The sequence below is a fragment of the Diorhabda carinulata genome, chromosome 7, assembly GCF_026250575.1.
Source record: "Diorhabda carinulata isolate Delta chromosome 7, icDioCari1.1, whole genome shotgun sequence".
In the NCBI taxonomy this organism is placed as follows: Eukaryota; Metazoa; Arthropoda; class Insecta; order Coleoptera; family Chrysomelidae; genus Diorhabda; species Diorhabda carinulata.
In genome coordinates, this window is record NC_079466.1 from 17,628,293 (window position 1) to 17,652,932 (window position 24,640).

Below are 24,640 nucleotides of genomic sequence, written 5' to 3' on the forward strand. Positions count from 1 at the left end.
CAATATCATTTCGCGATTCTGGTTCACATTGCTCATGTGGTGGAACGGGTTTTTTCATTGATATCCACACAGTGGACGAAAGAGAGGAATAAGCTTTGTATAAAGACTGTCCAAAGGATAGTCCAGTGAATTTTTATTTTCAAATGACCTGAGCAGATTTTGCAATTATGTAAAAGGGCAAACGAAGTTACAGCAGTAAGCATAAACTTCTGATAAGTATGGATGGGCACAGAAAAATAGTTTCCTAAAAAGACTACACGTACTTTTATTTAATAATCTTTTATATAATTCACGTTATTATCAATAGTTTTCTTGTATTCTGTACCATAGCTGGTTATTAATCTATCTACTAGATTTTAGTATAACAATTTAACCTCTCCAAAGACGGCCATCGTTCCGGTCAGCGTCTCAGCATATATGACAACCCTACGCTATTTGTCAAATAGATACACGTAGATTTTGCAAGATGAGATCATAAACTTTTTCAACATTTTCTTGTGAGGTAGCGGTTGTGAGTACTCCAACTGCATGTTGTCTTATCAAAAATTCATTGTAATCTGCGCTGGGGTCAACTAAAGGCAAGCATTTAATTACTGTGTGCTGCTCGAAACGAACTCAGCCTAAGTTTCCAACATGAGTCTATACATAATAGATTACGAGCTGAGGTGATAAAGAATAATTGTTTTGAAAAGTTTTTGCAATTTTATCTTGAAAGCCAAAGTGATAGTTTTAGCAGTACCATCTAAGTTGTGTTCATTTATCTGGGACTAAAAAACAGCTCTTGCAACGTGTTAGCACTACGGAAAATGAGTTATAGATATTGTTAAGAGGGCATAAGTCAGCTAAATTTTAGTGCAGGTAGAGGAGATATATTTGTTTGAGACATTGTAATTTTTTGTATTACTATCAATAAAACATGTGATTTGATTGAACTAGAATAAGACATCTGAAACGGTGTAGCATTTTTCCTTCATATATTGTGCAATAAATAGAAATAGAATAATCACATCATACATCAAGTTTTGAGTGGAGGGTTCATATTTTGTTATTATGAATGTAGTATGAACGTTCCTCTGCGGTTTATCCCCTAATTTCATTTAAATGCTACAGATTTTTTGGGGTCATCCAAATACAATTCTTCCAAGTGTTCAATGCATAGTTATATTATTAAAAATATAACTTTTTGTTATGAAAAATCGAAAGGAAGAAAACTAAAAATTTATTACCGTATACAGAGTTGTTAATATCGCATTAATTTCATTGTAAAAATAACATCAGTATATCTTGAGTAAGTGCTAGAGTGAGGTCGGTGCATTCGTATTTTTCGCCTTCTCTTGCCTTGACTCGCTGCCGCTCCGCTTCGTGTCGGTTTTTCTGGCACGGGTCAAAGGAAGCGAGAAGACGAGACCAAACATGGTAGGGGAACGTACAACTTTTATGGGATTATACCAAAAGTGGTACCAATAGATTGGAATCTAAATTACAATGATAAAAATAAAGTGAATGATCGGACAAATAAATAAATATATGTTTATACAACTACAAATATAGGTACCACGTTTTTTTACATCCTGTGGGGTGTAATGAAAAATAATTTTGTGTGTACGGTAATGGTGGGCACAAAAAGTAACTAACATATTCACTTGAATCACGTCCATTTTGTAGTCGTCGTAGCGAGCAACTGGATAGATCTAGAATGTTGTCGCTTCCACTCATGTCTTGAGCTTCTAGCAGCTGCTGCTTAAGAGTCTGAAGCGGTAATTATGTTTTTATCGAAAAAAAATATCAAATTGTTTTAAAGGCATATATTTTTTGTCAAATTGAAATACTATTGTTCTATATTATTAAAAAATAGATATATATGAAAATTCTCAAGGATTTGATTTAATGTAATTCGAAAAAAGTGAAACTTGAAAAAAGTGCAAGTATGTGCAAGCGAAAGAGGGTGTGATATGCTTGTTTATTTATAGGATCGCATATATTGGCGAATCTTTGCTCTCTTGAAATAGCTTCTACTTGCCTCTAGTTATATCACGATCCAATATAATTACCGTGAGACGATAGTAGTAGATTTCTCAGCAGACAAAATAAAATTTGTCTCTAGTCTCGACAAAAGGACACTTTCTTTGGTTTTGTTTTTCTCGTAATTTATAAATTATCTAATACATACCACCTAGTAACAAATATTTTGTTTTATTCACTCATAAATTTGACATGTTATTCATTTATGACTCTGTGAACAATATTAAAATAATCCATAATGATTGAATAAAAAAACACAGAGCCTGAAGTATTCAGATATAACATAAATAAAAGCAATTGCAAGACGACTAGCAGGAGTACATACATAAAATAAGGCTCTTCAATCGGTATTTCAAATTAAAATGTATATATTCAGAGATGGTTCAGTTTTCTAAGAAGATTCCTACCTCAACCTGATGATGTCAGCATTTATCAATATCTATAAGCTGAAAAACATATTTGCGTCGATAAATTCTCACATAAATTTTATTCATTTTGAACGCTTAGTTTCTGTTTGACAATCGTATAAGTGAGTCGTTGTGGAAGACAAAAACTGCGACATTTTACAATATCATAGACAAACTTTACTAAAGAATACTAGACGAACATCCGATTAAGATGGAGAGATGAAAGAGGCTATTTGCATATAGAAAGCGCACATTTGTCTTATTTGACTGAAGAATTATACATACATAAGCTATTTTGGATACTACGGGTGCTCACTTTGCCAAAAGCGCATTCAAGCAAACATTTCCCCGGCTTTATTGACGTGGTTAAGCAAAGTGAGTCAAATTTTTGCATCGTTTTATAAATAAAACCAAAATGGGTAAACATAGTTCCATCGGACAATCATTTTTGTGTTCATCGAATATCTTTAAAAAGGTAAACCAGTAATGGATAAGTACTACTTTGAAGAGAAAGAAAGTGCTTTTGCATCAGGCCAACGCTCCTCCTTAAACTTCAGTAATCATTATGGATTAAATTGATGACTTGTACTTTGAATTGGTTGACCGCCCAGCGTATTCACTAGATCGGTCACCAACGACATTCGTGAACACTTATTTTGAGAAAAAAGACGATAGTTATCATTTGGAAGGGTTATAGGTTGAAACATTATTGAACTAAGTATATAGGCTTAACTATTGAAACATAAAAATAATGATTGGAAAAAATATCTTATTTCTTTGTTAGGTCGGAAACTTTTCAAACAACCTTCATATTTTGATTGTGAAAGCTTTCGGGGATATTTCTGAATATTTAGAATCTATTTTATGAGAGAACAAGAACCTTACATTACTTTCAAAAAACTGTAAATGCACACTTGTGTGTACTGTTCAATGGTTAGAATTTTATACGGAGTTTTTGACTAATTGCAAGTGTTTCTTCATTTTTTCGTTTCAAAAATACAATTGAGGGATTTCTATGAATTTTTACCAGTCTTTTCTATCCTATAACATTTCAAAAACAGCTCTTGATTCCATAGGTTAAGTTTGTGGGCTTTTTCGTCAAGTGAAGCATTTTACGCGCAGAATCTAAAAGTAGGATGTTGAGAAGTCACATCAGATTAATAAAAATCCAATGACGTGTGTAGGATGTCGTTAATATAGGTGCAATGTTTTTCAGGAGGAATGAAAAGTGTAAATGGAGTAAAGAGCACGCTGGTGTGGTTTTTATGGATTGAATTGGTTTTTGTTTTTTACTCACCACTTTATTTTAATAAGAATCAAGACGAAAAATCATGCACGAGATATGTCGAAAATAACAGGAGGCTCGAGGTTTTAATAGCTGAGAAAAAAGCATGACGAAGAGGTTCAATTGCTCGGTGGGATGACATGTGGTGATGGAATGGATAGTTGCCTTACTAATAGCTCCGGTTCTTGGCTATGATTTTAATCCGAACAGAAAGCCTTTCAGATAGGAACTGAGACCCTTGGAATCTAATTTCATGATGTTGCTCGAAAGCTTTGTGCAATAGGTTATAACTGTATCACGGATGAAAGCCACATGAAAAAAGTCTTAATCCATAAATATCCATGCAGATTAGTCTTTCAACTGTGTAGTAGTTTTGGAATTTGGTGTTAATTTTATTACAAAAATGCATATGGCAGCTGAACATTGGGAAAATTCATTAAAGTAAATGTAAAAATATAGGACGCTTCTTCCCAATTCTGTTAGATAAAGAGATTCAGATTTTCATCTTTTAAATTAGCTCATCACTCCAGCCAGGCATAATTTTGTTTATATTGCAGGATAGTCAATTTTTTTGTACGAAGAGTGGTGAAACCCAGCTACTAATCCTAATATTAGTACGGTAATTAGAAATAGAAACCGAATAATCTAACTTACTAGAATTTTCATGAATGTACTTGAGCTAATGAAAGTTTGAGCCATAATTTTGTATTATTTCAATTCTAAGAGTCTCTTTCTAACAAATTTGACCGAAAATACGATTTTAGATTATACCATATAGTTTAATATTATTAACAGCTTAGATTACTTGCAGCTTGCAAGGTGCAGTATGCAATCTATTGTGACTTCTGGTGTAATTATGGTAAACTTGGAAGGACCGCATAAAATCGGTTGTATAGCAGTTAATGAAAAAACATTATTATTCAACTGTTTGAAATCATTTACAGACAAACATTTATGGGAAAGTGTCGAAAGTGCAATTAGTTAGTAGTATTCTAGCTGTTTGGGAAATCTATGACACACAGAGTGGTTAAAGAAAAGAAATGTGGCCAGTTTCAAACAGCACCGAAAGATATTTCGAATATAAAATCATTTGGAAGGAAGAACACGCGTTCTCCTTTAGAAAAGAGTTTCCGACAGTAGACAAAGTTTTTTTCATGTTTCAAGATGATATGGATTAACCCTTAACTGGGTGGAAACACACTATGGAAACTTTTAAGAGAAATAGGTTTTCGCTGGTACATTGTGAGAAAATAAAATATTTTTACATTCAGATGTTAAGAAGTTCTGAAAAGGTTAGTTATGTAAAAATTTGAGAGTACATCCGATATATTCATTATATTTATACAAATATTATTTCATGCGAAAATACTTGACGTATAAATTAAAAAGAATACTTTAACTGTCTACTTGAAGATGCTTCATCATTTTATTACATTCGTTCATAAAATTAGACTATTGTAATGTTCCATAGAGCTCACAAACATAGACAACGGCTTATTGAAAATCCATTAGTGTTTGCTCCAGATGTATCCAAATGCTGCGCTGTCATTTGGGATTTTTCTCAAGAACAAGATGTACGATTCATAGATGCTCTGGGGAAACTAGAAGTACGTGAATATATTGTATGAAATTGAGAATTAACTAACCCAGCAGCACTCCAAAAAAAATTGATAAACTTATTTAGTATTATAAATAGAACTTAATAAATTATTGATCATACAGCTACGACCTTGTAATACTGAAATCTATTTTAGAACAGTCATATTCCAGTATTCAAATTTATTGCAAGAATTGGCTAGAAATATAAGAGCCCTTTTTGAAAACCTTTTTATTAAGAACTTTTTAAAAACAGAATGTAAGCAAACCAGTTAGGACACCAACTAACGTAACATAGAAATGCCTAATTCTCCAACATTAATTGAGAACTCCTCGTCACATGAATCCCATTGACGTAATATTGAAATTCGCTCACATTAATGTGGAAATAATATCAAAATGTGTTATTTTTATGAGTCAACGCTTAACCACCTAGCAACGACACCTCAACGATACGTGTCATTGAAGACAACAGATTCTGCGTCAATTTTATAATTCCGGCTCTAGGTCAAGTTTATAAATACACTATTCTACGACATAATAATGATTCATCGTACACTATTATTATGAACTGTCGTAGAAAATAACTTCAAATTGGCTCGATGCCTGGCTCGGTAAAGGCCGTTAAAACGGAAAATCAGAAGAAGGAGGACGGTAACAATGAAAATAATGCGATATTTCAACGTGAGCTTGAATGATTACAGCAATAACTAAGTGATTTTAACATAAGGGTAATAACGAAATAACAACCACAAAAATGCCAACAAGTACCTAGAGTATATTACTTTGTTAATATTAAAAACTAATCCTAATCCGGAATAATCGGAGCAATAATAGTATACATTCAACCACACCATCCAAGAAGATCTATATGTACCCGCAATATAAAAAGTTATATAATTAAAGAACATCACAAAATTATAGAAACTACTCGAAACACACTATTAGAAAAATAGTTTAAGCCAAGACTGAAGTAACCATGGCCAAAAGATCTAAAATAAGGTGTTAGATGGTACATCACTAAAGGATGGTCCGAGAAGTACCTGGCCCAACAAAGAAAACGCTCCTATTACCTCCATACACTTTTTTCAGCGATGTTCAATAAGTTCGATACTCTTTTAAAATAAGAATCGTCAAGCTCTTCGAAACAGCTATTAACTGCCGACATCCCCTGTTCATTGTTGAAAAATTTTTCACCACCGAGCCATTTCTCAAGTCTGCGATCAGAAAATAATACAAGGGGGCTGAATCTGGCGAATAGGTCGCAATTTAAACTTTAATTCATTAATTTTGGACATTGCAATAACGGGTGTATGAATTGGTCCATTGTCTTGAAGAAACAACACTTTCTTCTCATCCAAATGCGGTTCTTTTGTCCCACGCGCACCTCAAAAAATCGATGCCTGCAGATGGAACGGTCTTTGCCTGCTTTGTAGACGGTCCTCCCCTTTCAGTTCATTGTTTTGATTGTTTTTTAATTCGGGTTTGAAGTAATGGACCCACGTTTCATCTATGGTCATGAAATGGCGCAAAAATTTGTCTTTATTTCTGTGAAACATTGCCAAACACTTGGTGGAGTAATATGTTATGTACCGCACTGAAATGCCTACTATGTTTGCTCGCTTGTGCACATTAAATAGACGATCATCTAGTAACGGTTTGTGAATTTTCTTTAACATTTCTGGAGTCGTCATCTCATTTGGTCGACCACTGCGATGCTGATCTTCGTACAGCCTCTCATGAACTTTGCTACCCAATATTTCACTGTTGATAACGAAGGAGCAGTCTTACCCAGAGTAGAATCTAGTTCAGCTTTTAAATTGGTTGGGCTAACGCCTTTCAAATAAAAATATTCACATAACGATGACCAATTTTTTCGATGTTTAAAAATTCACAAAAATTATTGATGGCTGCCAAAGAAATTCTAAACAACGTGGCGTTTTTAAACTTGAAACATATGCTGTACATATTATGTACTTTTTAATACAATGGTATTTTTCAAGCAACTACCGCAATCTCTAGGTCAGGCTAGTTACTTCTGGGACCATCCTCTAAACTTCACCAAGATATTACAAATACAGGAGACCCTAGCACAACTTATAGTCACAGAGAATACGAATTTTCATCACTCATAGAGTGAATGTCATAGTCGTTTCTGTTACACTGAATGATTATTATAGAGGAAAATGGATAGGGAAGAAGACCCGACATAATGGCACTTCACATTTGAGAGGAATTTATTTTGAAGCAGTTTGTCAGGCATTTAACGCGATTACCCAGGAGTGTTGGTACGACTATCTTATATGGCCCTATTGTGAGAATTCATACAAGACACTATCTTGTATGAATAAATACCATGTGTTCATAAATTAACTTAACGTTCAAGCTGCCATCCTGTTGTAAAAAGATGATAATGTTTTACAGACTTTTGCCAGTGTATATCTTCATTTACTTCGAATATTAGCTATGTATATAAGTGTTTTGTTTTAAAGATAAATATAGTCTTAAGAAGATAAATCGGGATATTTGGCTGGTCGCACTATAGTGACCCTTCCTTCAATTTATCTGTCTTCAATTAAACAATTTTGAATATTAATTTATATGAAAGTATGATCCTATTCAAACCAACGTGTCAAATTGATTTTTATTGGCTTCATTTCTTACCGCAGAAATTATTTAATTTCTAAACAATAATGATACAATAACGTTTTTGATCATTGTTCCCGCATTCATTATATACTTCAGTAATTGACGGAAAAATACTGAATTTCATGAATTAAAATGAAGCCCAGTTGTTTTTTGTAGCGTCATATAATAATCAAGAAACTACAGCATAACTCAGAGAAAAATGTCAATACTTTTACGTAAAGTTCCAAAAAAAATTTGTAAACCTATATAATGAGGCTCTGCATCTAACTTTTTTAGTACTATTAAATGTAAAATTACGCGGTCATATCTATTGTACTTGCAATTTAATAGAATGATAGTAGTAAAAAAGCATATAGGGTTGATAAATAATTATGGAATAAAGGTGAATTTTTAATCAATATACTTTCATTCAACATTTTTCATCAACCTAACAAGGATCAAAATAATAGAAAGTTACGTTACTTTATGAACACACTACCAACATCTCTTCATTTCAGTGATTCACTGTTGATAATTCATGGAAACTGTTAGGTAGCTCACTAAAAAAAGAGAAGACAACCATGGCAACATCAGGTTAAATTGAAGTTATTAATGAACTGAATTAATACCGAATGAATGAGAAAGTTGAGGCTTATTCTTTGAAATATTATGAGATGAATATGTAGAAGAATTTATAGAGCACATTGATTTGTAGCACAAGTTGTAGATTTGTCATCATGAGTTTCAGTCAATTTTCATATCTTCAATCACTATATATTTAATCATAAAAATTTGCTGAAAAATAGTCTTGATTCTAGGTCTCTCTTAATTATTTTGATTTTTTAATAAATTTAATTTCCGATTTAATATATAGAATATACATTGAAAATTCATCAATACGACGAGAAAAATAAAACTGCATAACCTATCATGAAATAACAAAAAACACATACAACATACAAACATTCCCGAATTTTGCTACAGATTAAATTAAGTGAGAGCATTAAAAATACCTATTAATATTAAAATATTGAAAATATAAAATATTAATAATATTATCTATAAACTATATCGATTAATATTCGAAACAGACTCGAAATTGAGAACGATAAACAGAAGAAACATATAAAAAAGGGTCTAAATTTTAAAAATCGGAAAAAGTTTATAAATTAATCTACAAATTTTATTATTACAATGAAATACTCACTTCTGTTGATTGGTCCAAGTGTGGACTGGTTGTATCAGTTTCGTGCGGTGGTGGCCAAGCTACCCGTTTGACACCTGTAAAAGATATTCAGATAATAATATTATCCATTTCCATCGGTGAATAATGTAATGGAAATCATTCATTTCCATAACAGCGATTTTATCGTCCGAATAACATACCTTTTTTAAAGTAGACCGTATACGATCTATATATTGACAATATTTTAATTCAATATTTTTTGTCAATAACTACATGAATATATCGACCACCTTATCCTCAATAATTTGTCAATATTATGCATCAGTATTTCTTTACGATGTACATGCAGAAGAAAGCTTGCGTTGCCACAATTTCGGGTGTGACATTAAAGCCTCAAGTAAAACCTCGATGTTAGATGAAGGAGAAAATACGTAATGAGTATTCATATTTCACCTTACTAAGTAAGTAAATAATGGTAATAATGACTACAAAAATCATTTTCATTATACTTTTTTGAAAATACCATGTTTTTATCTGTTTTTACAAAGGCGTAAACGTGGAATTTTCAGAACAGTGCACGAAAAATAATTACCGACCTCCGATTTTTTTCCGTGCGTTAAATAAAAAATACATGAAATTAATTATGAGAAAAACAATTATTTATTTATAACAATTTTCTAAAAACAATAACAAAATTAGTATATTTAGGAATCGTTGGTATTAATAGGATCTAATATTTATTGTAGAATTTGTATTCAAACAGTAGCTCATTTCGGTATTTCATTTTTTAGAAAGCATTTTCATCGCAAAGCTTGAAGTAAGAAGTTCAAGCAATTTTGGTCATTCTTTTATTATTCTTCGTATGGACTCTTCTATGTATCCATCTACTACGTTGGAAGAACGCCATCCTCCGTGTCTTAACAGAGTGAGCAAATCAGTGCCGCTTTCCACCAACATAGTTGTCCATGTCCGGGTTATTCTTCGGGATTTTCCAGTTTCAGGTATTTTGCAACAAGATTCGGGACAGCACTGACAGTATGATATCCAACATGTTAGGCGTAACACCTACGATTTCGGTATGCAACAAATAGTCTTATGCTGTATTTTTAGACCGTAGACCTACATATTTACGGTAAAGTACACAGGGCTCCAATGTACCTCTCTCCTTGGTAATGGTAAAACTTCTTTGACATATGATGTTTTCTATCTCGCAAAAACACAACAATAAAGCGGCTATTACCTTCCACAGTCGTCTAAACTAAAACGTATCAAATTATTTCTATGACATGCGCCAAAGGACCGAAACACTAAAATCATTTATACCAGTAGATCTTGTTCATCTGAAGCTTCGCATAAAAATGTGGTTAGTTATTTTGCTGTTAGTACCCTGGACTTTTTTGGTATATAGCCCACAGCCTGACGCTTCAAAAAAAGCAATAGTTGCCGGATATTTTGTGTATTTTTTGTATAGCTAAACAATTGTTTAGCATCGAGAACCGATGTGGAAGATTTCATATTCTTGGCTTCTTGGACGAAATAAACTAGAAGAATATCATCACTTACTGCTTCAACTTTTCAACTATTCCATAAAAACATTTACACTCCTAATATTATCTCAAACTAGATTTTGCTGGTAACAAATCAACAGAGGCATGTGTTTCTCTAGGAATATCTGGATTTTCATCCGAATACATTTTTAGAACTAACATGAATTAAACTGACAGAAAATGAAACAATGCCGATAATAAATATATGTTCTAAATTCAATTCGTATCCTTTTTGCATTGTTTCCAGATAAATAATAATAAAACATGTATCGTTCATTATAAGTCCAGAAATTGATTTTTCCATGCTTGCATGACTTCCCGTGTGAGAGGAAGCCCCACACGAGAATTTGTCACAGGTGCACGGAAAAATCATTATTTCCAGATTCCCAATGAAATATACTATTTCTAATGGATTAGGAAACGTTTCAAGAACTGCTGCAATGATGGAAGCTTTTGTAGGCAGAGCTAACATAAATATTCCAAACTGTTCATCTGTACAAAGAACGATTGACTGTCACCCAAGAATATCTGGCAAACCACCGACAGAACTTTTGAAGGTTGGAAATTTTCAACTGTGAAAAAATTCACGAAAAGGGGTTAGTAGACTTCTATTGTACTATTAACGGACCTTTTGGTAAGGTAATTGGTTTCGCATATGTGAGATATACACTATTCCACAATGCCGGTAAAGTTTCATACAATTATTTAATTGCTTAAGAACTTGCCTAGTACATGTGTCAATAAATGCATTGATAATTCAAAATTAAAAGAAGCAATAGTAACCTTTAAACATAATCATTGAACGGATAACACATTTAGCTCAATCATAAAAGACAAAATGGTTCTTTCAACAGTCAAAGAACAGTGTTGTATCTGTTATCATGGTAATGGACTAATGACATAAATAAAAATTATGAATGTTACAATGGAGAAACTGACAAAAGAATTTTTTCACCCAAACAAATTTTCGCCCCAGCAAATAATTCTTGTAAAATTAGATAGAAATGCTGATTTTATGTTTTGTCTCTACTGATGAAGTGAAATCTCGTATAGACGTTAAACACATGAGACAAGAGTTTTATGGGGTATAAAATGGCTCCTACGCCGAAAAGCATACGCAAAACCCCAACTATAGCTGAAAAGTGTGTGATATTAGAGAGTTTGAACGATGAAATTTGTAAACTTCTCTTTTCCATTATAAAGTAAGGTGTTGCAAGATCGACAAGATCTGATTTCTGTGCAAATAGAGGGTGGCTAAATAAGAAGCTAAGAAAAGCATCATGACAAATGCTAGTTGGAAGTATCAGATAAAAGAGTCTCTAGTTATGTTGGATCTGTCCAATCATTTCAGAAAAAAGCTCTTAAATAAGAAAAAAAAATATATTTTTGTCTTAAACAGATTTATAATTCTGATGAATCAGGATTGCTTTGGAAGGTTTTGCTGGATAAAACTTCAGCCTTTTCTGCTATAACTAATGCTTCTGGATCAAAGTTTTTTAGAAAAACGTACTTTTATGCCTTGTGTAAATTCAACAAAATATCATGAATCACAAGAGAAGGTCAAAGGAAAAGACCAAAAATCCGGCCAAGAGCTTTGGATCCATAAAATTACCGATGCAAAGGTGTGCTTGGGTAACTATGATTATTTTCTTAGAGTAGTTCAGAGGAAATATCGTTCAATAGTCGAATTTTAAAAATTAGATAATCTCGGAAATCCAAAAACGGAAGGTTTGTTTACAGTAAATGGCAACTTTTCCAAATTTAACACCATTTATTCAGCCTATGTAATTGAATGCAATAGAAAATGATTCAGGGAACAAAATGAGAATTACACGGAAACCATAGCTGATGAGTCTAAGAATGACGAGTTTCTTATTGCTTTAAGCGTTAAGTGTCAAGAAAATTTCTCGTTCACAAGTTACATCGTCCTGAAACTTGTTTATACTAGGCTAACGAAAAGAATCTGAAAAATAATGCTGCGTAAACTTGAGGGACGAAGCGTTTCCTTGGCCAATAAATAGAATCCTACAGACCAGAATAGATAATTTTTTGAATAAGTAACTTACATCTAACCTATTTAGTGATTTCAATATGTATTTTATAAGCTCAATAAAATCATTCGATCGAAATATGATCTTCTTCTGTGTCAGTCCACTCATTATCGGAATTATCTGGGGTCTAGGATAATTTTGTTGGTGAAGAGCTTGGAATGCTGCTTGTCATCTGCATCGCTCTGTGATTCTTGGTCGCTGATCTTGGAATCTGAACTTGATGAAACATGTGGTTCAAAGTTCCTGTCAGCGACAGAATCGTTACTTGAAAACGCATCTACGGACAAATCGGACAAGTTTGACATATTTGCTAACTCTTCCACTTCATTTTGAGCCAACGGACGCTTTCAGTTTGTTTTTTTCGACACACTGAGAAATACATAACCTTAAAAACTAATAAACAAATTTTTCACAAAAAATTACTTTGCTTTCTCTGGGAAATCCATGTTTTATAACAACACTGATGGTTGGAAAAAACTTCTGCACGCAAAAGACTCAGATAACACTTATTTTGTGATAAAAAACCACAATATCAAATGCACGTGTTCGCCTGTAAACACAACCACACTCAACATACCAAAGGCCACTCAAGTAGTCGTGCGCGCGCCTCCAACTTCGCAATAAACCGAAGAAACCATATGCGCCACCACTCGCAGCCCAGATGTCTTCTATAGCTCATGAAAATGAATTTCAATTCAAGGCCTCTATAGCGGCCGTGTTAACACTATCACTTGAAGTTTGAGAACAGGTGATCATATGATTGAATTCATTTATTCAATCACGTAAATGCTAATAATATGCATTGAATATTTCACGATATACAAAATATTTATAAATTAGCTCTTTTACCTATTCATATGCATGGAAATACAGTATAAAGAAAAGGTCTTATTAGGAAACCACGTAACCTATTTTGACATTAATTTCGTCTTCAAAGATTTTTGAATATCCTTCTCCATTAATAGTCAAAGAATATTGGACCTATATTTCATGGCCCAAAGAACCTGGCGAAACTCTAACTTTCTTTTGAGCGATAAGTGGGGCCTTCTTTTCTGGAGTATCAGCATCATCTTCCAGTAATTCCTGGAAGATTGTATGGACGCGCAATTTATGTCAGGTAGGGATATTAGGATTTTCCTGCGATAGTAGGTACATTTCCATATTAGGGCAGTGTGTCGATAAGTACTTTTTTTCTCACATACCCATTTTGCCTACATTATTCAACTATTATCACTAAGTTGGATTTTATGAACAAATTGTTTTCACTATTATCATAACAACATTCCCAATTACTCTGTTTGTCGATTAATTATCATAGGTTCGAAAAATCCCCTTGGGAAACCACTTTTAAAAAAATTAAAACGAAAAACGAGTACAATTCGCTTCAGTACCTTTTAATCCTTTCTATATTAACTGATTAGCATCTTCAACATTAAGACAATTGTTGGAAAAGAGTGGTAATTACAAAACTAGCTGTAATGATTGTGACAAGAATTATGTTGGGCAAATTGAGAAGTCTTTTAATGTTTGTTTTAAACAGCTTATTTAAAATATTTACGGACAAAAAATCTAGTGTTGCCGAGCACGATGTCAGGCATTTTCATGGAACAAATATAAAAAATGCAAAGAAATTTTTTTTATATAAATGTAGGTCAAGTCAATAAGCTTGTAATTGTAAATGTTGGAGAAGTGGGAAGTAAACAGTGTGTTTCTAATTCATTTACAATGGATAAAGGAAGCAGATGAGGATACAATTCTATAAATAGATGCAAAATTTCCTTTTAGATTCTAGCGTTCGAAAAATTTATATCATGTGCGTTCCAGTTATATTAACTATATTGAATAATTTTTACGACAAATATGACTGTTGCTGATCGATATTTTTAATCTTCATCATACTTGTTCGCTTACTTAAAACCACTCATCTTTCTGATAATTTATATAAGTGGTCCAAGCACCAAAACATGACATTTACAATGTTATTTATTTTTTTGCAATTTGTAAAGGAATTGAGATGTGGTATTTGGCAGTTATTTACAAGTTTACAAACATAAAAACAACCATCCAAACGGCAATGTTGTCAGTAAACAAAAGCAACCATGAGAGCATTCTGAATACATTCCAAGCATTTTCTAAGATAAGGAACTAATATTTTAACTATTGAATTCAATTGAAATAAATCAAGTGACAAATAAAAAGGATTTTCGGGTTAGTATAAACTACAACATAAATGTGTCACATGTATGATAATATGTCAAATTTATGTTCTTGATGTGTGTCTTTATTCACTGTCGAAGCTGTGGGAGAACTTAACAAGTTGTATGTATCTAGGTATGAATGCAGATATTGGGGTATCATATATACTGCAACCCAAAGGATCTGCTCTAGAGTTACATAATGTTTCACACTTCCAAGAGAATGTGGATAGAGATAACGTCCTCTATACAACAAAATCTGCACACCACATTTTCTGCTAAGTCTACGATCTTAAGGTATCTATTATGGCGACAGTGCCTCGATATGACACCTATTAGTATTCGTAGATTTTTTTACTTGGGTTGATACATTCAACTGATCTTCTCTGGTTATAGTTAACTAGGGGAGTATTTGCCGGTCTCAACCCCTGTAGGTTGTCCCAATATTTGGTTTCGCACTTATCTCATTTCTCTTCCAAAACTTTTTCTATTGCTCTGTTTCTGATACCACAGAAGGGTTCAGGTCCCATGAAGAGCTTGTCTGTCCCCACTTTAGTGAGCTTATTATCTATTCCATTTTTCTTGACTCCAGTGTGTCCCAGAATCCTTTGTAGGGTAACTTGTCTGGCTCGTTCAATTTTTCTATTCCAAACTATTTTGGATTTTATGATATTTGAGCTTAAAGCTCTAATGATGATCTTCTGTTTGGGATATTTTCGATTGAACTGCATTGCATAAATTTCTGTTTTAAAAATTCTTGATGTGTTACCCAAGGTTTCAAAGTGTTTGGTTTTGGGCCCGTACAATCCTACTCCAGTTCTGTCTGATTCATTTTTTGATAATTCAATTAAAACAATTACCAACAGAATAAATTTGAAAAATATAGGTATGAATGATTACTTTTATTTTTAAATAGGTACATAGGTTACCTATGCAGATAGAAAATGATGAAAAATGAAACCTACGGGATACCACAAAACACGAAAAATAAACAAAAAATTGGTTAGTGGACATAGTGGATAATACATTGATCAACTCTTTATTAACGGTGTTTGTAGGAAGTCTCCAAACTATAATTTGACTATTACTGGGGTACTAAAGCAAAACTTTCCACTACTGATACAAGACAATCGAATATATGCTCAATGCTTATGAAAATGACGACAAGAGTATTTTTAGGAATGCTTCAGTATATTCAACCCTTTTTATTCTATTTAATGATTTCTTCTCTTGTACACTGTTGAATTCAACGTTAACTTATATTTTTACAAAGTATGCAATAATATTTTGACATTATTATTTTTAACTTTGAGAGAACGAACTAAAATGTAAGATTTCCATGCTTATTTTGATAACAATATGAAACTAGCAATGACAAGTTGCAATAGCAAGTAGAATGACATATTTGAAATACCATGCATTCATTGGAAAGATATGTCAAATGCATTTTATAATTATCACAGATGTTGAAAATGATATTTTAAAAACAAAAAACAACAGATGATACAAAATCACTGCATCAAAAAATAAAAAAGACGTAAAAAATTAAAAAAAAAAACAGTGAAATAATACTTGAGTTGCTCGACCCACATAGTTGGACAGCTTATTTCAAGCATGCAAGTTTTTGTTCTGTTTTGAACCATTACCTGGAGTTACGACGTCTTTAAACGATGACCGCTGTTGATGTGATTTTTCATAATCTGGTGGTGGCCACACCCGAAGAGGATTTAATATTTGATTATTACCTATAGCAGTGCAGGTAATTAAAATGACTTATATTTTTAAAATATTAATCATATTGTCAAAAAATCATAAAAAAAATTAGTAGCATTTTTCATAGCGACTTAAAAATTCATTCTATTAGTTATTTTTCGACAGTTGATTTAAAAAAAAAAGTTGTTTTATTGTTAAAAGGTACCCAATGTCGAATTTTGACGAAATTTATTGGAACGTTTGGGTGTTTCTCAGCAAATGAAAAAAACCAGACAAAAAGGTATAAGAACTCAACTGAAGAACAATAATATTAGACTTGTTGTGACCTAACGAGAGATCGATTCGCGGCAGTTAATATTAATAGTTAAGGTATATTACTAATTATGAGGTAATTATGTAGATTAAACGAATTGTATGAATACATTTTTGTAGAGGAAAATACTATGTATTGAATTTATTCCACACGTGAGGATAAATAAATGAGTTTTGATTAGGAACACATATTGGTGATTGCGACGTAATTTCTTATGACCAACTTGAGCTCTTACTTTGTATTTTAATTGTATCTGGGTTGGGATATATTGAAAATGTATCGCGCACCCATTCAAAATGTGTACCGTCTAATATTGTGGTTAAAAATTTTGAAACAATTCCAAATTAACTCGTACAGAATAACCCCATGAAAAAACTGAGATAGCAAAGTTTATCATCTAATGTTCATTGTGGAGCTGCTTCTATCTGCCGAACCCTTCTATTTTCTCTGGTCTAATGAGCTCTTTCTAGAACATGCAAAATTACATTAGAATAATCGGGATCTGAAAAATTCATAATTCAAATGTTTTCTTGTTATGGATTGAGTGAAACAATTTTCCCGATATACTATATAGATAAATTTTGTTTGAAAGTGATGAGTGAAATTTTTAAGTGCATTATTCGAGTAACAGTAGTTTCAAGTGCTAGTATCACTGTTAGACTATTTAACCAACAACTTATGGAACAATCTTAACACATTCGTAAACTTGAATGGAATGGCTCTTTTTCAAACAAAAAACATGATCGTGAACATCCTTTCGTAAATGTTGTAGTGAATATTCTTAGTTTTCTTCTGATGGAGAACAAGCAATTATCGTATCAGAAGGTTATCAAAAAACATGAATTTCAATTTTACATCAAAATGATAGTTAAAGAAGAACGACGATAATTCGAATCGATATTTACAATTTCACGTAAATTCTGAATAGGTCACAGGTTTCCTATATATCTATCTATCACCAAAATAGAGATCGTTCACCACAGCGACTACCTCATCCTCTATCTACAACGCCTATCAAAGCTAAAGAATAAAGTAAATTATAGTAAATTTTTGGTGAAACTATTCACCATATTAGCGAAATTTTCTCATAACTTTTCAGCTTTGTTTTTATATGTAGTGCTTTAAGGTTTCTTTCATCTTTTTTAATTTTAATTTTTGGTACCTAATTTCCTTCCCGCATTCTTTATTCTATTCGTTCTGTGGGTATACAAATTTGATTGAAATGATTTTTGCGAGAATTAAATATAAGAGAAATTTTTCAAGGATGACATTCATAAGCGAAGTTGAAACATATTAAAAAAAACGTACCAGCAAATATAAGAAATAGTATCACCATCAATTTACTTTATGCTTTACCTTTGCATTGTAAATAGAGAACGTTTTAGAATGGAGTCTGAGATTTTATTAAGCTGTTCCAATTGAGTAGGAGTGCTACTCAGTCTCAATAGAAAACAACGGAATAAGACAAATAGTTGAGGAGAAACTTAACAGGCCGAACTATAGTCCTAGTATCCTAGTATCAATATATAAAATACCGCTTGACTGATACAGTCGTAACTTGAATAATGCCATGCAAAAATTCTGACTACTCATTCAAGTTTTATTCATTCATATTATTTTTCGAATATTTGTTTTCTGCCATTATCTCCAAATAAATATCGTTTAGAGAATATTCATTGCGATAAGAAATGAAGATTATATCACCAGAACTGTTGCTCTTAGATTTTTTTTCCTGGAAACACCAAACATCGAAAATACAAGCTACCGGTACTACACATATTGCAGGAATTTGTGACAGAATGCCTATTACTCACACCAGGTGAGGAGTATCCAAATTTGAGTTAAAATATCTGGGAAGAGGTTTTACCATTGTATTGTGCTCAAATGTGGTTATTTCGAATACTTAATTTGTGGATTTTGTAGAAAATTCAGTATTTTTGTGTTATTGCCTCTTAAAATTTCAGGAGTTTGCATTTTGGGTATAAATATTGTATAGAAATTCGCTATCTTCCCACTAAAATTTGTGGTATATTCTTACATTTTCTTGGATGTCTCTATTTCTGATATTCAATAATATTTTATTTTCATTGGAAAACCATGTATATAAGCTACCTGATTTTTAACGACCATTACATATGATTCATGATGTTTATATTATTTATTAGGTTGTGTTTCTAAATGGAGTTGCACTCAAAAATTAATTTTCAAATGTCAAATTTTTCGAGTAACGAGTGAATCTAATCTAAAAATAAACTTGATATTAAATATGATGATTACACGGATAGATACTAGGTTTGATGAAATATTCATCGAAACTAATTTTGGATTAGATATAAGCATCATCAAAAATTTATTTATATATTCAGTGCAAACATAGATTACGACAGTAGGAAATATGAATTCCGCACAAGTTTTTAGTATGTTTTTAAGAGCAAACATCTTAACGTATGAATCTATTGATTAATGGATGAGACAAAAAGTTTCAATATTGACATATTATTCCAATTCAAATTGAAACATAAATCAAGAAATTAACATATTTCACTATAAATTGAGAAGCAAATAATCAATATTTCCACTCTCTGATCATATAGAAGTCAAATGAATGAATAAACCAACAGCCACTCTTTCATCAAAGATCTAGGGTGCTTTTACATAATCACCTACCATTCCACCCAAACATTTAATGACCACCTCCATTGACTATTACGGTCTGAGATGAAATTTGGATATTGGCATAATACTGAACATCAGGTCAGTTGAAACATCCATTTTCATAGAAAATTATCTCACCTGCCAAAAGCACCAAATCAAACAAATTCCTCGTCGATTGATATTAAATTAGGTCCTGATTTTCGTTTGTCATAACTAGTAATTTCCTTTCTAAAAATGGAATCTGATTCACATGGAAACTCCAATGGCTCATCTATAGGTAAATTGTCAGATGTTAAGGTATAAACACTCGGACTATAAACGCGATGCTCTTCGACGATCTTTTCAGTGTCTGCTGTACCTACATTCACAGCATACGCACTTTCTTAGTTTACCACACAATCATGAATTTTGGCATAACTGTGATCTTCATAAATGGAAGTAGACAATGAAGGCAGATGAGAGGTAGGAATAGATTAGATTAGATACTTCAAATATTTTCTATTGAAATTTGTCAAATGACATTCCAGAAGATGATTTTAACACAAGCGGTAATTTGAAGTTGAGCATTGAAATTTACAAAATTCTTCTAATTTCGAACACATATCAGGAAAGGGTTTAGGAAATTGAAAAATTTTTCATTTATCTGGATAATTAAGATTATTAATAATGACATATTTTTATTACACTAGCTTCGCGTTTGGTAAGTGGCAGAACTAAATTTGTGTTGCCGAAATTTACATGCAAGTTGATCTTATTATTGGGTATGTTTTGTGGGTACATCCTTCTCGCTTATAGTTATGAGTACACTAAAAAGCAGGGATATGCAGTCTTGGCTGATCTCTAGGCTTCGTAATAGACCAGTGTATTCACTTTTAAGACATTAAATTTTTCGTGCGTTTATTCAAAAGTTCGGCTTATATTTGAACCAACCTTGCTTTTCTTTTTAAATATTTTTTAACCCTTTTTCATTACGTTTTTCTCAATTTTTTGATAAAAAACGGCTACAGCATATTTTTTCAAATATCATTCCAAAAATAATGAGTTTTAGCACTATTATATGAAATTCATTCATATTTCACGCAGTTTTCAATTGATAATTCCAATATTCTTTGTTATTGCGTTAATTATAATTACTAAATTTTAAACGTTAACCAACGAATTCTATTTATGTTACTATTTTAATTATCATTTCAATAACTTACCCGTTCTAGAACCATGTCTTTCTTCTTCCTCCAGCATTCTTAAAACAGCCGAATTTTTCAAATTCGATGGTTTACCAACATTCGGATTATTAAAATCGATTCTAGAAATAAATAAGAAGGAATACTCATCAATCTAACTATACAGTAAAAATATATACGATAGTTCATGAGAGAATACAATATTTGTTCCAAACTTACCCTACTGCTCCATTTGACAACATTTGAGATTCTCTATCGATCACATCTTGTATATTTTGTTGAGAATATAAGCCAATTGGAGAATTGAACTGTTTATTAACTAATCTAGCCATTTTTGGAAATCAGTCGTTTTTCGTTTACCTGAAAATAAAAAACCAACTTGAATCCTCATGCACGTTGAAATATTTCAATTACTACTGAAATTCATCTCATCTCTTTTATCACAAATTCCTCATTTTCATCTATTTACATAACATAAGTACTGTTAATTTTCCTGCAAAGTTTGCTTCGTATCTGATTTTTAGAGGAAATGAACTAAATCAGCATGTTATTGCACGTTAAACAAAGAAAAATACGCTAATATAGATATTATTCGAAAATTTTTATAATTATTGTTAAATGATCAGAATTCTCGTTGAAATATACGTCTAAAAAATAAGGGCTCTGTATTTATACCACAAAATATGATCAAATATAATGAATAATGAAATTGATAGAAGATATTTCAATAAAAAATCAGTATTCACTACAAAGAATGGAAAGACCTAAATGTCTTCTGGGTAATGTCTTTGCAGTTTTTCTAGTCGGGCTTGCTCTAGCCTATGTAGGTTCTCAAGAATTGGAGAAGTCTCCGGTCACCGCTTACTTTCCAGCAAGGTTCCTATGATTTTCTTCCGTGTGTTATTAAGTACATGACAATTGCAGAGAAAATGTCTCGAAGTTTTCTTTTCCAAATAGCTGGAGATCAATTTCAGGAATTTCATAAGATTTTTATTGTTTTTTGCTTGACAAGTCACTATCTAGTTAACTCCTCCAAACAACTTTCTTCTACCTCAACTGGTTGAGACTATTTCCAACGGACGAACTGCAATTGAAATTCTAAAGTGATGTGCAGTGGAAACCGTAATTAACCAATTATAGACTTTTGTGCAAGATTTGTTCAAGTCACCAGTAAATGTCAACATGGCTCAGACTCTGTATTAAGAAAGATTACAGTCTAGGAACGTCATCAGAAAACGGGTCATCTCGATACTAGACGAGATTCATTAGATTTTAAGTGCTAAAATCCGTCACTCATTGGTCGAAAGGAAACACAGTTTTCTATTATGTTATCGGTCATTTAATAATGCCTTCTCTTCTACTTTCTCCACCCCTATTTTTGGACATCATTAGAAAGATATTTCAATAAGTATCCAGGCATAATGATTGTCTACGATTTTTGCCAAAATGTCGTTTCGGAATCTAGCATGCTATTCAATTGTAACATGCCATTCGGTTTGTTACGTTTTTCTCCACACGTTTTGAATACTTCTTTGCTTACATCTTGGGGTCACTTCTGATTTATTTATTCCAACATACGAGTTTTGAAGAAATTAATTTGTTGTAGACCACTCACTTTATTCGAAGAATAAATACTCCAGTTTCGTTGCTAAATTGGCCTGTATCTATCTACACTGTGAAAGTTGAATCAAAGTAAATTAAGTAAAATTTGTGGTGATATTTTTCTTTATATTCGCTCGTAACTTTTTAACGTTGCTTTTTATATATATTGTTACGATCAAATTCGCATAATGGTTCCCTAGGCCGACCCTGTCCAGCTACTATGGAATTTCGTAAACTCGGCGCTTTTCGGGCGGCGTCTTTCACATTTTTTATGAATGGCGGTACTTGTTTGATGTTTATTTGTATATAATTTTTAGGGGTAGTGGTTTTTTTACAATATTTCTTCTGAATAATTTCTGGGAAAGTCTATTTATTCATTTCTTTTTGTTCTGAATGATTTGTGTGAACGCAGTTAGTTTAATTTTGAAAATAAATAGTTGTATTGAAAAGAACGAATTAATAAAAGTAATCGCAGAAATTATTCAAGTGATATTCATAAGTAAATTATTATAAGTTAAGTGTATTGTAAAGTGTGTAAATAAATCAAGGCAGTGTTTATCAATTCACCTCACGAATAGAAATAGTGTAAATAAATATGAAAAATCGTTACAATATAATGCACACAAAATTCCAGTTATCTTTATTACTTTTTTTTAATGAAGCAAATTTTGTGTAATAATTTATCAGTAAATTTGTATTCTATATTCATTTGGGGAACAGAACGAATAAAATAGAGCAGATTCCTGTTTGGTTATATTTTAAAAAAACATAAATTCAGTTTTTTCATATGTCAGAACATAAGATTCTCTTAATTCAAATCTGTTCAACCTACTCATTCCTTCTTTAGTTATTTCCCTCTCTGTTCCCGTTTATTTCCTCATTCTATTTTCTCCCGCTGTTCTATAGCTGCAGATGGTAGTTCAACAAAGGATTTAACCGGTGTGGTGCAACAAAACAAACAATACAACTCCAACATCTGGGTATCCAGTTGAGGGCTGCAACCATCTCGGATTTCCATATAAAAGACTCAGTCTTATCTTTAATGTATATAAACCTGAGTTGTTTTTAATTTATAGCTGCTTTTTATTCCTTGTGCTCTTTTGGATACGCAGTCATTAATTCAATTCATAAGGTTTTTTCAGCTTTTCCAACTTTCAAGTTTAACGCTGTTTGATTGTGTATATGGCGAGTGATGAAATATATTCCTTGAAACTTCAAGTGTGCTAGCTTACCCGAGTAGAAAATGGAGATTTCAATAATCATGATGCATTTTGATTTTTTGAAATCGAAGTAGTTTTCCAAGACTTAGAGCAGTTAGAGCAATTCGCGAGCGGATACTCTGGCTTTCGGCGTTTAGGGAGATTTACTCAGAAATAGTGGCTTCAACGAAAAAATGACTGGAAAACTTTTTAATAGAAATTTTTGTATTCTACTTTTTTTGTTCGGTCACTTTTCAGAATTCCTCTTAGTTTTCGAGTTATTCGCGTTTCAAAATTTTGTTAAGAGTTACTAGTCTTATTCAGTAACCGAAAACCTCTAAGAATATAGAAAACCAGAAGTGCCCAATTTAATTTCGGGTTTAATCCTATTTTACATGTACTAATTTCGAATTGACACCTTATACATTATATAGAAATTATGGAACAATGAGAAAATTTATTTTTTTAATAAATAAAATATTCCATATTACTTCCAATAACATTGAAGCTTAAAAAATAAACGTGTGATAAAATTGGAGTCCGACCATTAGTTATAACTTCTAAAAATATATTTCAACTAAGGTTACCAACTATAAATAATAAAGGTATTTGTTCGCAAAATCTGCGTAATATTTAAAGCTTAAATCGTTGCCAAATCAAACTTTGTTTTCTTATTCTTAAAATCACTAAGTTCAGAATGATATTTTCATATATTCGCCGAAAAGTCAGAAATATGTGACAATGCACAATACTATATGAAATCTCTGGGATATTCAAAGAACAAAAATGTCGATAATAGAGCCAAGAAAAACATTCCAGACTTCTACATAATATAAACATTAATCATTGATTTGTTGGCTAATTTGAAACTTTGTTCAATCAGTCTACTTCACATTAATGTAAACAGATTACACATTGAAAACAAATTTCCTCGATACTCATTAGTGATTGTAGCAGGTAAATGAAAATAGAATATTTTTGGATAGCGATATGCAAACGTCAAAACACTATCATAGGTCATACACCTGACAAAAATAGATGTACACGTCTATCAAATTCA

General features: G+C 32.1%; 1 protein-coding gene across 4 annotated transcripts in view; it reads right to left on the minus strand.

Moving 5' to 3' along the window:
• LOC130896159 (uncharacterized) overlaps window positions 1–24,640 on the minus strand; it is a 53,631-nt gene that overhangs the window by 14,260 nt on the left and 14,731 nt on the right. For 2 of the 4 annotated variants that reach the window (XM_057804056.1, XM_057804054.1), the window contains exons 2-5: window positions 20,999–21,139; window positions 20,801–20,901; window positions 16,564–16,662; window positions 9,146–9,219 (exon numbers count right to left, since the gene is read on the minus strand). In XM_057804056.1, the coding sequence (XP_057660039.1) occupies window positions 9,146–9,219; window positions 16,564–16,662; window positions 20,801–20,901; window positions 20,999–21,111 (387 nt within the window). In that variant the 5' untranslated portion in view covers window positions 21,112–21,139. The remainder of the gene's footprint in view (window positions 1–9,145; window positions 9,220–16,563; window positions 16,663–20,800; window positions 20,902–20,998; window positions 21,140–24,640) is intronic. The other 2 variants (XM_057804057.1, XM_057804055.1) reach the window with 1 other exon arrangement.